This window comes from Sinocyclocheilus rhinocerous, unplaced genomic scaffold, assembly GCF_001515625.1.
Source record: "Sinocyclocheilus rhinocerous isolate Xijiao unplaced genomic scaffold, SAMN03320098_v1.1 scaffold541, whole genome shotgun sequence".
Classification (NCBI taxonomy): Eukaryota; Metazoa; Chordata; class Actinopteri; order Cypriniformes; family Cyprinidae; genus Sinocyclocheilus; species Sinocyclocheilus rhinocerous.
The window spans coordinates 654,742-668,289 of NW_015658519.1; the positions used below are offsets into that span (position 1 = coordinate 654,742).

Consider the following 13,548-nt stretch of genomic DNA (forward strand, 5'->3'; position numbering starts at 1 on the left):
GACCAGTTTAAACCAGCAAAGGACCAGCATAAACCAGCAAAGGACCAGCTTAAACCAGCATCCCAGCGTCAAAACATACCTAACCAGCATATGCTGTTTTTTTCAACAGGGGCATTTTCACTTCTAGTTTGTTATTTATTATAATTAGCTGGTATAACCAAGGTGTAGCCAAGCTCAGCCTGGTTAAGGCAGGTAGACCATTTTTGCAAAGCTGACCCCTTGATCTAATCAGTTTCCATGGTTGAAACCAGCTTGACCACTTTAACCTGGTTTTTCTAGCAGGGTAAACCTCATGTTAGTCATTGGTATGTGTCCACACCTTCAGAGAAGTGACTCCCATGATCATTTGTGGGGGATATGACGTCTCTTAAATGTCATTTCAAAAGCGAAGATTAGTGGTGAGACGGCCTCAAACAAGAAATAGGTCCAGGTGTAACAGCTGAATTTTCTCATGATATTTTGTGTTTGAGAGGTTGGAGGTAAGCACACTGATCCTTTGAGTTTAAACCAATCTGATTTTCTTTAGACATCTGATTTAGGAATGATAACTGACATGACACAATGTCTCTGAGAAAGAAAGATAGCAGTGTTTGTTTTTGATAGTATGTGGTGTGAGAACCATTGAAACCCAGGGAGCATGTGTTTAGCATCATTCTGCTTTTTAGTCCTTTAAAACCTCCTATAATCCTGTAGTCATAATACTTTTGGTCTCGTTAGAATTATTTTCACACCACAGATGGTTTCATTTAGAAAATGTTTGATTTAGTATGGCTATTTGGGCCATAGGCTAACAGTAATCTACTTTCAGTGCTAGCCATACGCTAGCTATCCTGAAGAAAATTAGTCTCATAAAGTTATAGCAGTGCTATCTGTAGATTACTGAGAACTTTTTCGAGTTTAGTTTGAAATGGGTTCTTTGGTTCAACGTCACTCCATCCTTGACGTCTTTTCAGGAGATATTTCCAATTCTACTCTGACCAAAGTCATTTAACAAAAGCAAACAGTTGCAAGCCTCAACTGTCTCATAATAAGAGGGGAGGGATGATAGATAATGCATAAACAACAGTTGTGAAGACCAAAGAGCCCAGTGTATGGCAGAAACCCTAGCTTGCTGCTCTTTTCCCCTGACTTGGCAGTCCTCGCTGAGCTAGCCACAGTCTTTTTACAATTACAGTAATCACTGCACAGAAGTAACAAAAATCCTGAATGGCTAGGGATGGTTTGGACAGAAGAGCTCAGCGCATATGCACTGCATGCATGGACTGTGGTGAGGAGAGATTATGGTAAACTTCAAACCTACCATTAGAACCTGTCTGGTTTTCAGCTAAACACAGACCTTACTCACTTGGCATATGCTAAATATGTCATTTTTGTGACACAATCCATTTCGTCAACTGTAATGAAATGCAGCTTTACTGACTTTTACCTTAACTGTTCCCTCCAACTCGATCCGATCATATTAAAGACACATCTCTTCCATCTACACTTGACCCTAAACAATAGCACTCTATTCTATTTCTATTTTATCTACTTCTTTTCTATTTATTTATCTTATAAAACACCCTGCTACGTGTACTGCGTGAGACCGGGACTTCTCACAGCAGTGTTTTAATGTTAATTAATATTTGTTCATATTAAATGTCTAACCGAACAAATGTTCTATAATCCTCAGATGTACAGTAAGTGGTCATATGAGGGTTTTTCTCACAACAACAATGACCCCTAGTGGTGTACATCTGACATGACTGTTGAGGTCAAGGAGTAAAACTAATCACCAAACACCTAATATCACTGAAAAAGATCATATTACACATTTACATAAAAGAATGTGGTCTAAACAAGATTTCTGATCTTTTAAAAAATACAAAGTTTGTATTGGAGGATGAAATTATATAAATTGTAGATTCTGACTAAATTCTTTGCTCATCATACCTCATTAGTGAGAATGAATGTGCATTAAATAAGGTATTACACTTACACTATTGTCTTTGTAAGCACAGTTTGCAGTGATTCTGTACAACGAATAAAGACTACATTTCCCAGAATACTATAAGACAATTCACAGGAAGTAACAGTAACTTCAAAAAAAATCTTTGTAGAATTGCTCAATGTCATATTGTCTAACCCCTTAATAGCTGCAGAGAGAAAAGAAGAGAGACATCACTTCATGATGAAGTTGCTTGGCGGTATTACCTTGTTATTAGCAACAGCTGTTGCCTTTTACATCTACATCCCATTGCCTAGGACAATCTCAGAACCATGGAAACTGATGGTGTTGGATGCCACGTTCCGGGGAGTTGTGATGATGGTAAGTAGCACATTACAAACAGTACACCAGGTGAATTGAAAAAAGGATGATTTTGATTGGCTGGAAAGTTTTTATATTCTATTTTAAAATGAAATAGCATGGCTATGTTTCCTAACTTGGAGGTCATATGTCTTTTTAACAAAATCAAAATAACAATAATAAAGGTTTATATTTGTTTTGTCATTAAACTTAAGTGAAACTTAACTTATTGTTACATTTAGTACATAAAATCTGACCAGAGCTAATAAAATTACATTGAAAAAACAACATAAAACCTGACAGACAACATCCATTATTAGATATTAATAGAGGACCATCTGTTTTTGAAGAGATGTGTTAAAGAATGACCTTGATTTGCCTGTTCGGATGAACTTTGTCCAACTTGGCAACACAATAGATAATACCCAAGGGCAGGATGAAATGTTCCCTATTCACTGCCTTCATGAACTTTTCTCTCTTTTTCAATGCCTTGACATTTGTTCTCCTTGTGAATGTACCAAAACATATCATGCAAACTGCGTTTCAAAACCATAATGAGGGGAACGGTTAGTTCACTGATTACTGACCCTGTTGTTTTGTAGGGAGATGTTGCTCACTCACTGGGTTTGAGCCATAGAGTCTACGTTATCAACTCTGCCATTGTCAGTTTTGAGAGTCTGGTGCCGATCACAAACCAAGAGATCCAGATTGAAGATATCCTGTTTGATGGAGTCCATGTACGTGTATACCAGCCTCCTGGAAAGGACGGAAAGCTGAGGAGATCAGTTATGTTCATCCATGGAGGTGGATGGGCCTTGGGCGCTCCAAGTATGTCCAAGGGTTTCCTTATGAATCATTATATATATATATTTCTTGATGAATATTCATTGGATTATGCGTGAGTTGTGTTTTCATGTGACTGCTTTATCTGCCATCAGAGTTGGGGTCATATGACAGTCTCTGCAGACAGATGGCAGCTGATCTGGACGCAGTGGTTGTGACTGTGGAGTGAGTTTATACTTTTATTCGAATGGGAAGAGAAAATTCATCTGTGGTTTTGATCAGTCTTGCTGAGGGTTGATTTTGTGCAGTTATCGCATGGCTCCTGATGTGCACTTCCCAGTGCAGTATGACGAGTGTGTGAGGGCCGCTAAGCATTTCCTGAGGCCAGAAGTGCTGGAGAAGTATTCGGTCGATCCAGAGCGAGTAGCAGTGTGTGGAGACAGTGCTGGAGGAAACCTGGCCGCCGCAGTGGCTCAGCGGGTACACTTCTGCTTTATTACTCAATTACTTGATCCCTTATGATGTAATATTGTAATATCCTTTCATCACATGTGTCTTTTAAGGTCATATTTTGTTAAAGAGATGGTTCTCCTAAAAATGATAATTCTGTCGAGATTTACTCACCCTCATGTTGTTTCAAACCTGTATAATTGTATTTCTTTTGTGGAGCACAAAAGGAAGTTTAAAGAATAGTTCTGTACACTCTCTTCATGCAAATACAATGAATAGGGACTGGAGCTTTAAGCTTCAAAATCTGCAAAAACACCTCAAATATCATAACAGTACTCAATGTTTGTGTGCTTCATTCCATGACATCCAAAGCCATAAGACAGCTTTGCGTAGAAAATGATTCAATCTGTTAACCACTGTGACATGATCATTAAAAAATAGATCAGTGAAAAAATTGGTATTTAGATTTATTAGAAAGATCCAACTCAAAGCAAAGATTTATTCAGAACTTAATCACTATGCATTAAAAATCTTAACATACATTTGTTACAATTATGAGATAAAAAGTCAAATTACATGTAATTTTTTTTACGTTTGTCTCATAATTATGTCAATATCTCATAATGTCAACCTTATCTCATAATTGACCTAGTAACTCATAATTTCGATTTCATGTCATGATTAGACTTTATATCTAATAATTTAGACTTTTTGTTATGATTGTAGCTTTTTATCTCATAATTGCCTTTTTTTGGGTACATTTCAACCTTTTATCTCATAATTTCAACATAGTATCATAATTGACCTTTTATGATATAATTATTACTATAGCTCTTAATTTTGACATTTTATGTTGTTTTTTTTTGTCTTTTGTGGTGGAAATTGGCTACATATAAAATATTTATACAGTTTTTAAAAATATAAGATTAAAATATTATATAATTTTTGCATGAACCTTGATCTGTTGGAGCCTTTCTTATAATCTAATAATTTAGACTTTTTGTTATGATTGTAACTTTTTATCTCATAATTGCCTTTTTTTTGGTACATCTAATAATTTAGACTTTTTGTTATGATTGTAACTTTTTATCTCATAATTGCCTTTTTTTTTGGTACATTTCAACCTTTTATCTCATAATTTCAACATCTAATAATTTAGACTTTTTGTTATGATTGTAACTTTTTATCTCATAATTGCCTTTTTTTGGTACATCTAATAATTTAGATCTCATATTATCAACAGTATCTCATAATTGACCTTTTATGATATAATTATTACTATAGCTCTTAATTTTGACATTTTATGTTTGTTTTTTTTTGTCTTTTGTGGTGGAAATGGGCTACATATAAAATATTTATACAGTTTTTAAAAATATAAGATTAAAATATTATATAATTTTTGCATGAACCTTGATCTGTTGGAGCCTTAACCTAGTCTTAAAATGTAGTTAGTGAGATGTGGTTATGTTAATCAACTTTTTTTTTTCTCTCTCACTAGATTGGAATAGACAACACTACTACTGTGAAATTCAAACTGCAGGTCTTGGTTTACCCAGTGCTTCAGGCGCTAGACTTCAACACAGCTTCCTATCAGCAGAACCACAATGTTCCCATCCTGTATCGCAGGCTAATGGCCCGTTTCTGGTTGGAGTACCTAGGTGCCGACCTTGACCTTGTGCACTCCCTTATGATAAACAACCACACAGCCCAAGACCAAAACCTGATGTCCTTGACCCATTCAAAGCTGGACTGGACCACTCTCCTCCCCAAACGACTGATAAAAAATTATAAGCCTGTGTTTCCAGTGATAGGCTCTCCAGGTATCTTAAAGGATATACCAGCGTTACTGGATGCCAGAGCTGCTCCGTTACTGGCAGAGGACAAGGTTTTGCGTATGGTGCCGCGTGCTTACATTATGACCGGTGAGCATGATGTTTTGAGGGATGATGGGATGATGTATGCCCGCAGGCTGGAGCTGGCAGGGGTCTCTGTCACTAACGAACATTACGAAGATGGTTTTCATGGCTGTGTGAGCTTTGCTTTCTGGCCCTGCTACTTCTCTGTGGGAATAAGGGCAGTGCACAATTATATCGCTTGGCTTGACGAACATTTGTAGTTATATTTCAAATGTGTCTATTAGGGATTTCACACATTGTGATGCAATCTTTTGCAACACAACAGAGGATTTATATTGTACATCGAGTGAAGAAACGAAGTATTTGATGTTCTGCTATTTTAAAAGAACTGTATTATGGATTTCAAATAATGACTAACACATTTATGTGTATTTTTTCAAACTAATTTACTAAGAACCAAATGAGGAATTAGAAGAACCACAAAGGAATTTCTCTTGAACGGATACTCGGTTCAGACTCCATTAACATACACAAGTATATGCACACGTTATATTCAGCAGTTAAAGTGATTGTAAGATTCTTGTCGATTCAAATTATGCTAAAGTTGTTTTTGTGCTTGTCGTTACTAACACCTACTGCATTAACAAAAAACAGAACTCATATCAGCATGCATTTCAATTGTGTTAGACTTTCACTCCAAAGACCTGAAATGAATTTGATCATATTCCTACTGTGAATAAAGTTGGAACATGTATTGAAGCTGCAATAAAAGTAAAAAAAAAAAAAAAAAAAACTCTATGCCTAGTTATTCTAGAAAAAAACAATACAACATTTTTTGGCATTTCAAATCTTCTCGCACTTTTGAACCACACTTAAAACAACAGCCTTTAGATTGACTGTTTTATGTTCCTTTCATAAACACAATAGAGTGTTTTATGACAAAAGTTGGAAGCAAATAAGTTCCGTTTCTTTTGGATAATTAAGGTCCTACATTCATATATCAAAATGATATATGATCAAAAAATCAAAATGCAAATATTGTGATGCAAGAACGATCAACTTTTCAGTAATTGTAAGATTAATAGCTGTAGGCTAATCATTCCCATTTAAATTATGAAATTGTCTTTAACCCTTGTATTATGTTCAATTTAACCCATTCTGATATTTGAGCTGTCGGAAATACCAGTTAACCTATGATTTTATTCTTGATATTTTGTGACTTTTTCTCATTTAGGGCCATGAACATGCATGCAAAGTGAGGATACACTGATGTGTTTTGAAGAGCGCGCACATACATTTGTTACGATTTTGATGTTTGCGGGTCAATTTGACCCACTTTTTTTGTTGTTTTAAGGCAACTGTACAGATCCAAATTAAATATATGTCTTAGGTATATGTTGTTATGTTGGTGTTTTACTACCCTGGAAAGGGAAAAAATGTGCTTTTCCTCATTTTCAGTACTGAATAAGACTTTCTCAGACTTGGATGGTAAAAGTTAGCTATCATTTCTATTTTCAATGTATATGAAATACTATATTTAACATCTTTTTCTTTCAGAAATTTTTCCTCATTTAGGGCCATGAACATGTCTATTATAAGATTTTCTGTCACAAATGTATACATTTCTATCTCAATATTACCTCTATCACAAAATATGGAATCTTGAGGCTCAGACCTTTCCAACGATATGTATTTTGCCAAGATTATAAAAAGTTTTGATTCTAAAAGGCCGTTATACATTTTGTAAAATGACACCCCCCACTAAGGGGGAGGAACCTGCTAAAATATTTTAATGTACCATTTCCATGATAACGCAATGTCCAATTTCAAAATTGTTTTCACAGGATGAATTTTGAGGTTAAAAGCTTTCAAATGATATATAATTTATGATGATTACTAAAACATGTGATAGGTAAAAAGGCAGGGGCGTAGCCATCATAAATGTTGTAACAAAAAAACAGTGGTAAAATATCTATTTAGGAGTCTTAGACCTCATAATTAGATTAAGATTTAACTGTAATAGTAGTATATATACTATAGTAATATAGAAGTAAACGTCTGCCAGCGGGACGGTGACGGGAGTTAAAAAATGTGGTTAAACACATTTTTAACAATCATACTTTTTGATATCAATTGTTTGCACCGTGTGACAAATACTTATATTAAAATGGTCCCTTTCATATCTGATTCCTTCGTGTTTTTAATAATGTGATTTTTAGGGAATTGCATTGAATGACCCGCTCCATCAAAATCGTACCCAGAAATCGAACATAATACAAGGGTTAAAGCCAAATATTTGCATTTTGATGTTTGAATGACAAGTACAGTACAGCTATTAATATGGTGTAACACTGTTGCCCTCTAGCGGTTAAGCCTGAATATGTACGGTCTTATTAATCATATTTGCGCTGTATTATACAAAACACACACACAACACATGACGCAACACACTGTTTTGAAAAACAAGAAATAAAAAACTATAATTTATTTTTTGTTGCTTTCTGCTATTTTCATTATTTCATTGTGGCAGTGAATAAACCAGCAATAATAAGAGGTTCTCCAGTAATTCAAAAATCAAGAAACTGAAATCTGAGTTCAAGTAATGACCACTGAAAAGCAAAGAGAGCAATAAAACAACGCTACCAAACTATACGATTTGAAAATACAACACAATATCCCACTAGGATCCAAGACTTAACTAGAAGATTTTTCAATATTTGGTCAAAGCCCTACTGATAAAGAGTTTTCAAGCATATTTAAGGATACGGATGAAGCACACTGTCTACCCTGCTTCATTACATAAGACATGAAACACGCAGTGTAACAGTAAACACTTTCACTGACCTTTCTCAACACATATTTCTAGTTTTGGTCCCTAGAACAGGAATCACAACACAACTAATCAGGATCAGAGTAAAGAGGCATGAATGGGTGCTAAAAGGTGCTCAGGCAAACATTCAAAGAACATAATATCTTGAAATACTCGTTTACAGTTTGCATCAAAACAAATATGATGACTTTGTGTGGGGAAAGGGTTTATAAGATCTAACATTTTGATTCTCATATTGCTTTAAAAATATCACTGCCATGAATACATTCTCAGGCAACACACTGAACACTCTTACATTCACTTGTTTGAGAAATCTTTCTAGATACTGGACTGATGAAACAGTCAGCTCAGTCTGAACTAAAAATGAACAATAGTGAGGATATAATGAATCAGCAACTTTCAAAGTTGGAGAAACATAGCTTTTGTGACATATTTGTGCTTCATCATCCTTACAAAACCGCCGACAAACATGGAATTGAAATGTCTTTCTTTCAAAGCTGGAACATGACAAATAAAAAGTGACACGGCACTATTTTCCATTTAGAAAAATAAGGAACCTATTCTATAAGGAACCTATTCCACCTATTTAAAAAAAATAATAATAGAATAACTCAATATCTTGGCCGGACACCCAAGAGGTGACGCAGGAAGTGACCACTATAGCAACCAGGACAGGTGTCTAAAACCCATTAACACTATTGGGACTAAGTGCTACATTTTCCACCATTAGTTAATTGTGATTTTATCTGACGTTAAACAGGCATTGCAGATAGCTGTATATAATTTTACCTCCGATGAATGTTTAGAAGCAATATATTCATATATATTTAAAAATATTTCACCACAGAATGTAAACACATTAATCACTGCTTTGGGACAGCTTATAATGAGCTATACGTGTTACCCAACAAAACGTATCACACAAATACCTGCAAAACTCATTTTAAGGTTTGGGTCATTGAATATTTAAAGAAAAACAACAGTCATTTATCAGATCCTAAGTTCATTGTGAATAAAACAGCCACACAGAAGCGAACAGTTCCTTCAAAATAAAAACAAAATATGCCATAACACTCAGCTTCACAGTAACTTTCCATTACAGCAGTGTGTGTTTGTGTGTGATGGGAGAGGTTGGACATGAAAACTACAGACAAGAGTTTTGGCAAACAATTTCTGTTCGACATAAACCGGGAATTGATCACGGCTGAGAGAGAGAGAGATCAGTAGCAGGACAGCTATCAACAGTCGAAATGCATCTCGAGAGCATCTTCAAAACTCTGGTCCTCGTCTGCGCTGGACGTGAGGAAAGAGGCCATCGGGGAGCCTGCGGACAGACTGAGAACTCCTGCAGTGTTCGTGCCAGCGTTTCTGACAGAAATACTGGTGAGGTTGATTCCGAGAGTGAGTCTGGTTTGCTCCAGGGCTTTTTCGGGCACGGCGAAAGCCTCCAGCTTCTTCTCCCCGTTGGCCATGTATGAGTTCTGGCAGCCCCTGCAGATGCAGTCCAAACAGGCCTTACGGTTGGAGTAGCAGGGGCATCTTTGACCTCTGCAGGTAAGGACACTTGGATTCTGAGTGGCTCGTCCACACTTGCATCCTTTTTTCTCTTGCGTCTTTTTGTATACGACTTTAGGGGGCTGTCCTGGTTGTCCTGCTAAAACGCTAGCTGACAGCAGCCTGTCCCTCACCTTGGCCTTTGCCTTCGGGACGGCCACTTTAGACTTCACCTGAACTTTCTTATTACCTAGGTCTGTGTTTATCTGGATATTTTTAGTTGAATCCAGCACAGCCTTATTAACCTTCAAAACACCTCCGTTAGTGAGCACGGCAGCAGGTGGCGAGGGCGCTTTTGGTTCAAATGCGGTTTTCGGCGGAGCTGTGGCTGCTACCGATGGCCCCTGGATGAGGCTGGTGATGGGCAGAGGTTGGAGCATCTCGCTGTCGCTTTCAGAGCGAGAACGCTTTCGGCTCAGGCGCACTTTTCTGTGGGCTGTGGCGAGGCACGTTAGGCCCGTCTGAGGTTGTGGTGGGTGTCCTGGCGCAAGGGCGCCGCTGGTTTGGGACTGTAATGAGTTCTGACACGGCTCGGGTGTTGATTTAGTCTGTCCCCACGACACCTCCTTGCTCGTAATGTCAGGTTTAAGGTCCTCCTGGACGCTTGTGCTCTCCGCACTGAGTTGCACCAATTCGGCGCTTGTCTCTTGACTAACTTTGCACTTTACGTTAACAGTGACAGTACCCATGTGTAGTTCTGAGTCAGATTTCTGAGGTCTGTCAGTAGTGACAGGCTCAGGGGTCTCTAGTTCAGCTGGGATCTGCTCAGAGGGTTTGTCCGAGTCAGTCAAGTTGACATCAGTAGAGTTTTGTGAGGAGTCAGTCTCTGTTTTGAGATTAGGAACATCTAAAGTGTCTTTGACAGGACTGAGGTCTTCTTGTTCCTGACTCACCCCCAACACCTCCTCCAGCATCTTCATGACCTCAGGGTAACCCTTGACCCCCGAGGCACTCTGCTCTGTTGTGACGCACACCGAGACACACTCGCAGAGATTCCTGTAGCAGTCGATCAGAATCTGGAGCTGTTTATTCTCCTCAAATTGCTCATAGTCTTTACACCAGCTGCATGATGGTTTCAATAACATTTTCTTGCCTTTACAACCCTTACAAACATAGTGCTGGCAGGAGGAATTTTTTGGTGCAACTGGATCCTGAAGCAAATTCCCTACATAAAAAGTAAACAATAGATTAATTTACAGCAATTATGCATAGCTAAATAACATCTTAGTATATTTAGTTCTATAGAGTGCAACAGTCAAGTTTTGGAAGTAAAAAAAAAAATCCTATTAATTTTCTCCAAAGAAAAAATTATTTTAACAACTTATAAACCATTAAAAACAGACATACTGGGTGCTACTATCCCTATGCTCTCAAACGTCTTAATATATTTGTATGCATAATATGACTATTTAAAAAATAGTTTCTTAATATATAATCATCTTTAAATCAGTTTTATATTTTTCCATCGTTTTTATTTAATCACTATATCAATTATATCAATGCTTCATGGGATTGTAGTCCGATTTTCAAATAATCTTTTCTTCAAACCAAATGTTGTAGCTGGTTGGTTTGATTCATAACTCAAACGAAGATTTGTTAAAAATCAGTACGGGAAAAATACTTGCAGGACCAAAGCTGCTGAAAAGTGGGCAGGCACTGTTGTAGCAGATAGTACCGGTCCTGAATGCTGATTGGTTGATACAGTGTTTCGCCATATCACTGCAAAGCGAAGATCGTTTTGTTGATGTTGTGTAGCAACTAGTGCTGTCAAACGATTCATCGCGATTAATCGCATCTAAAATAAAGGTTTTTGTTTACATATTATATGTGTGTGTTGTGTACAGTATACAGTACACATACAGTATATATCTTTAAAATAATTACATGTATATATTTATATTCATATAATTTATATTACATATAAACATAATTAATATATAAACAACGTATTTATATATATATATATATATATATAAATATATAAATGCATGTGTGTGCATTTATATATACATAATAAATATACACAACATATATTACGTAAACAAAAACTTTTATTTTGGATGCGATTAAACACGATTAATCGTTGGACGGCACTACAAGCAACTCAGTAATTTGCTTAATAAAATTACGTTTAAATGAAAAACTGTGCTCAATATTTTATTAAGAAGTAATAAAAGCAATAAGACACTCGAGGCTGTGCTGTACTGAGAACATATACGCGTGTTGCTTATTATATTAACGCAAATTAAATCGTGTGACTATATTCTAAACATAGCACGGCCTCTGGTACATAAAAGCACTTACCGCACACCAAGCAGGATAGGGAGTCTCTAAAGAAAGGCAGGACGTTAAACAGCCCTCCGTATGTGTCCGGGTCCTTCGGGTCGCACAGCAGAAGAGAGCGGCACGCCGATACGTACAGCGCGGTGGCGTTCACCGGGTTCATCTCAGTGAGATCAGTCAACGGCAGGACGAGAGAAGCGGGCTGATCGGCTACTGACAGCGAGTCTTGCTCAGACCCCCAATACACGATAACTGTGAGAACACAATCAACCAGGCTTCACCCAACGCCTCAAACAAAGAGTGTAATTTGACATGACTCGCAAGCAGATGAGCGGCTTTGAGTCGTCTGCTTGTTAACATGTCAACGCTTTGCTGGATATTGTGAAGATCCTCCAGACGGTCAGTCCGGTGATAATAAGCTGGTGTAGGCGATGTAACACAGACTAGAGTCTGCTTTCCATGCGTGTCAGATCCCAAATGCCTCAGTAGAAAGAGCTTTTGTGATAAAGCGCACAGACACGAAGGACTGAACGATAAACAGCATTTTAGTGAGAGACACAACAGGCCTCGAGCTGTAACATTAACGTTACTGTCGGTGGCGCGAGCTCTGTGTATAAACGATCCACAAACACGAAATGGAAAAACAGAAAAAACTGAGTCGAACAAAAAGTAAAAATCTTGAAATAGTCCAGCATAGCGGTTGTTTTTTAAAGTTTAACTGAACAAATCACAATTCGACTGGTTGCTAGTTCGCTAGCTAGCTAATATTGTCTGCACTTTTCTTCGTGTTGTTGAATAAGAGCGCTTTTCTCTCCTCAACTAGTGCGACAAACTCCCATTTGAGTGATATGTTTATGTAGCGTTCAACTGAGTTCGCTACGCTACAAAATATTTACATACATTAGCCTATGCTAAGAGCCAGTTTCGTTGCTTATTATTCCTCTCTGTTAAGTTTTGCATCCTGAGGAACAATACCAAACAAGCTTAAAAGAGCGCCTGGAATTACACGCGGCCTCCAGTGATTACTGCCCCCTAGTGCCTGAGTGTATTAACCACACGCTACTGCGAGCAGGGCTCTGTGCTGCATCTAGGCTACACTCTGAGATAAATAATTACTTTCTCTCGTTAAATGACATAACATTTAGTAATAATCAATAAAAACATCTAGCTAATTATGCTGTCGATGTCTGTTCTGCTTTTACGTCTCTCACTATGTTTGTATTTAAATTATTGTGACTTTTGACTCTTAAATGACTAAAAAGATATATGTGTGTGTGTGTGTGTGTGTGTGTGTGTGTGTATATATATATATATATATATATATACTTACTAACTGTTGGGAACTGTAGTTTATCATGGTTGACATTAGTATGGACTACATCTATCAAGTTCGCTTAACTACACACATCTCCTCGGTGATTGGATCACTCACTCACGCCCGCTTCGCTAACCGAGTAGTGATTGGCTGTAAAAAGTAGGTGCTCGTTTGTGATTGGCTGAAGACA

At 37.3% G+C, this 13,548-nt stretch overlaps 2 protein-coding genes across 2 annotated transcripts; one reads left to right on the forward strand and one right to left on the reverse strand.

Annotated features, from left to right (window-relative positions):
• Positions 1-2,132: 2,132 nt before the first annotated feature.
• LOC107722613 (neutral cholesterol ester hydrolase 1-like) lies at positions 2,133-5,812 on the forward strand. The gene is made up of 5 exons (XM_016531043.1): positions 2,133-2,308; positions 2,890-3,115; positions 3,226-3,295; positions 3,379-3,550; positions 5,019-5,812. The coding sequence occupies exons 1-5, from the start codon at positions 2,168-2,170 to the stop codon at positions 5,634-5,636; spliced, it is 1,227 nt and encodes a 408-aa protein (XP_016386529.1). The 5' UTR covers positions 2,133-2,167; the 3' UTR covers positions 5,637-5,812.
• A 2,092-nt stretch (positions 5,813-7,904) lies between these two features.
• On the reverse strand, positions 7,905-13,048 carry LOC107722612 (E3 ubiquitin-protein ligase MSL2-like). The gene is made up of 2 exons (XM_016531042.1): positions 12,065-13,048; positions 7,905-10,925 (listed from the first exon to the last, which is right to left on the reverse strand). Exons 1-2 carry the CDS (start codon positions 12,204-12,206, stop codon positions 9,445-9,447), a joined length of 1,623 nt encoding a protein of 540 aa, XP_016386528.1. The 5' UTR covers positions 12,207-13,048; the 3' UTR covers positions 7,905-9,444.
• Between the last annotated feature and the right edge of the window lie 500 nt (positions 13,049-13,548).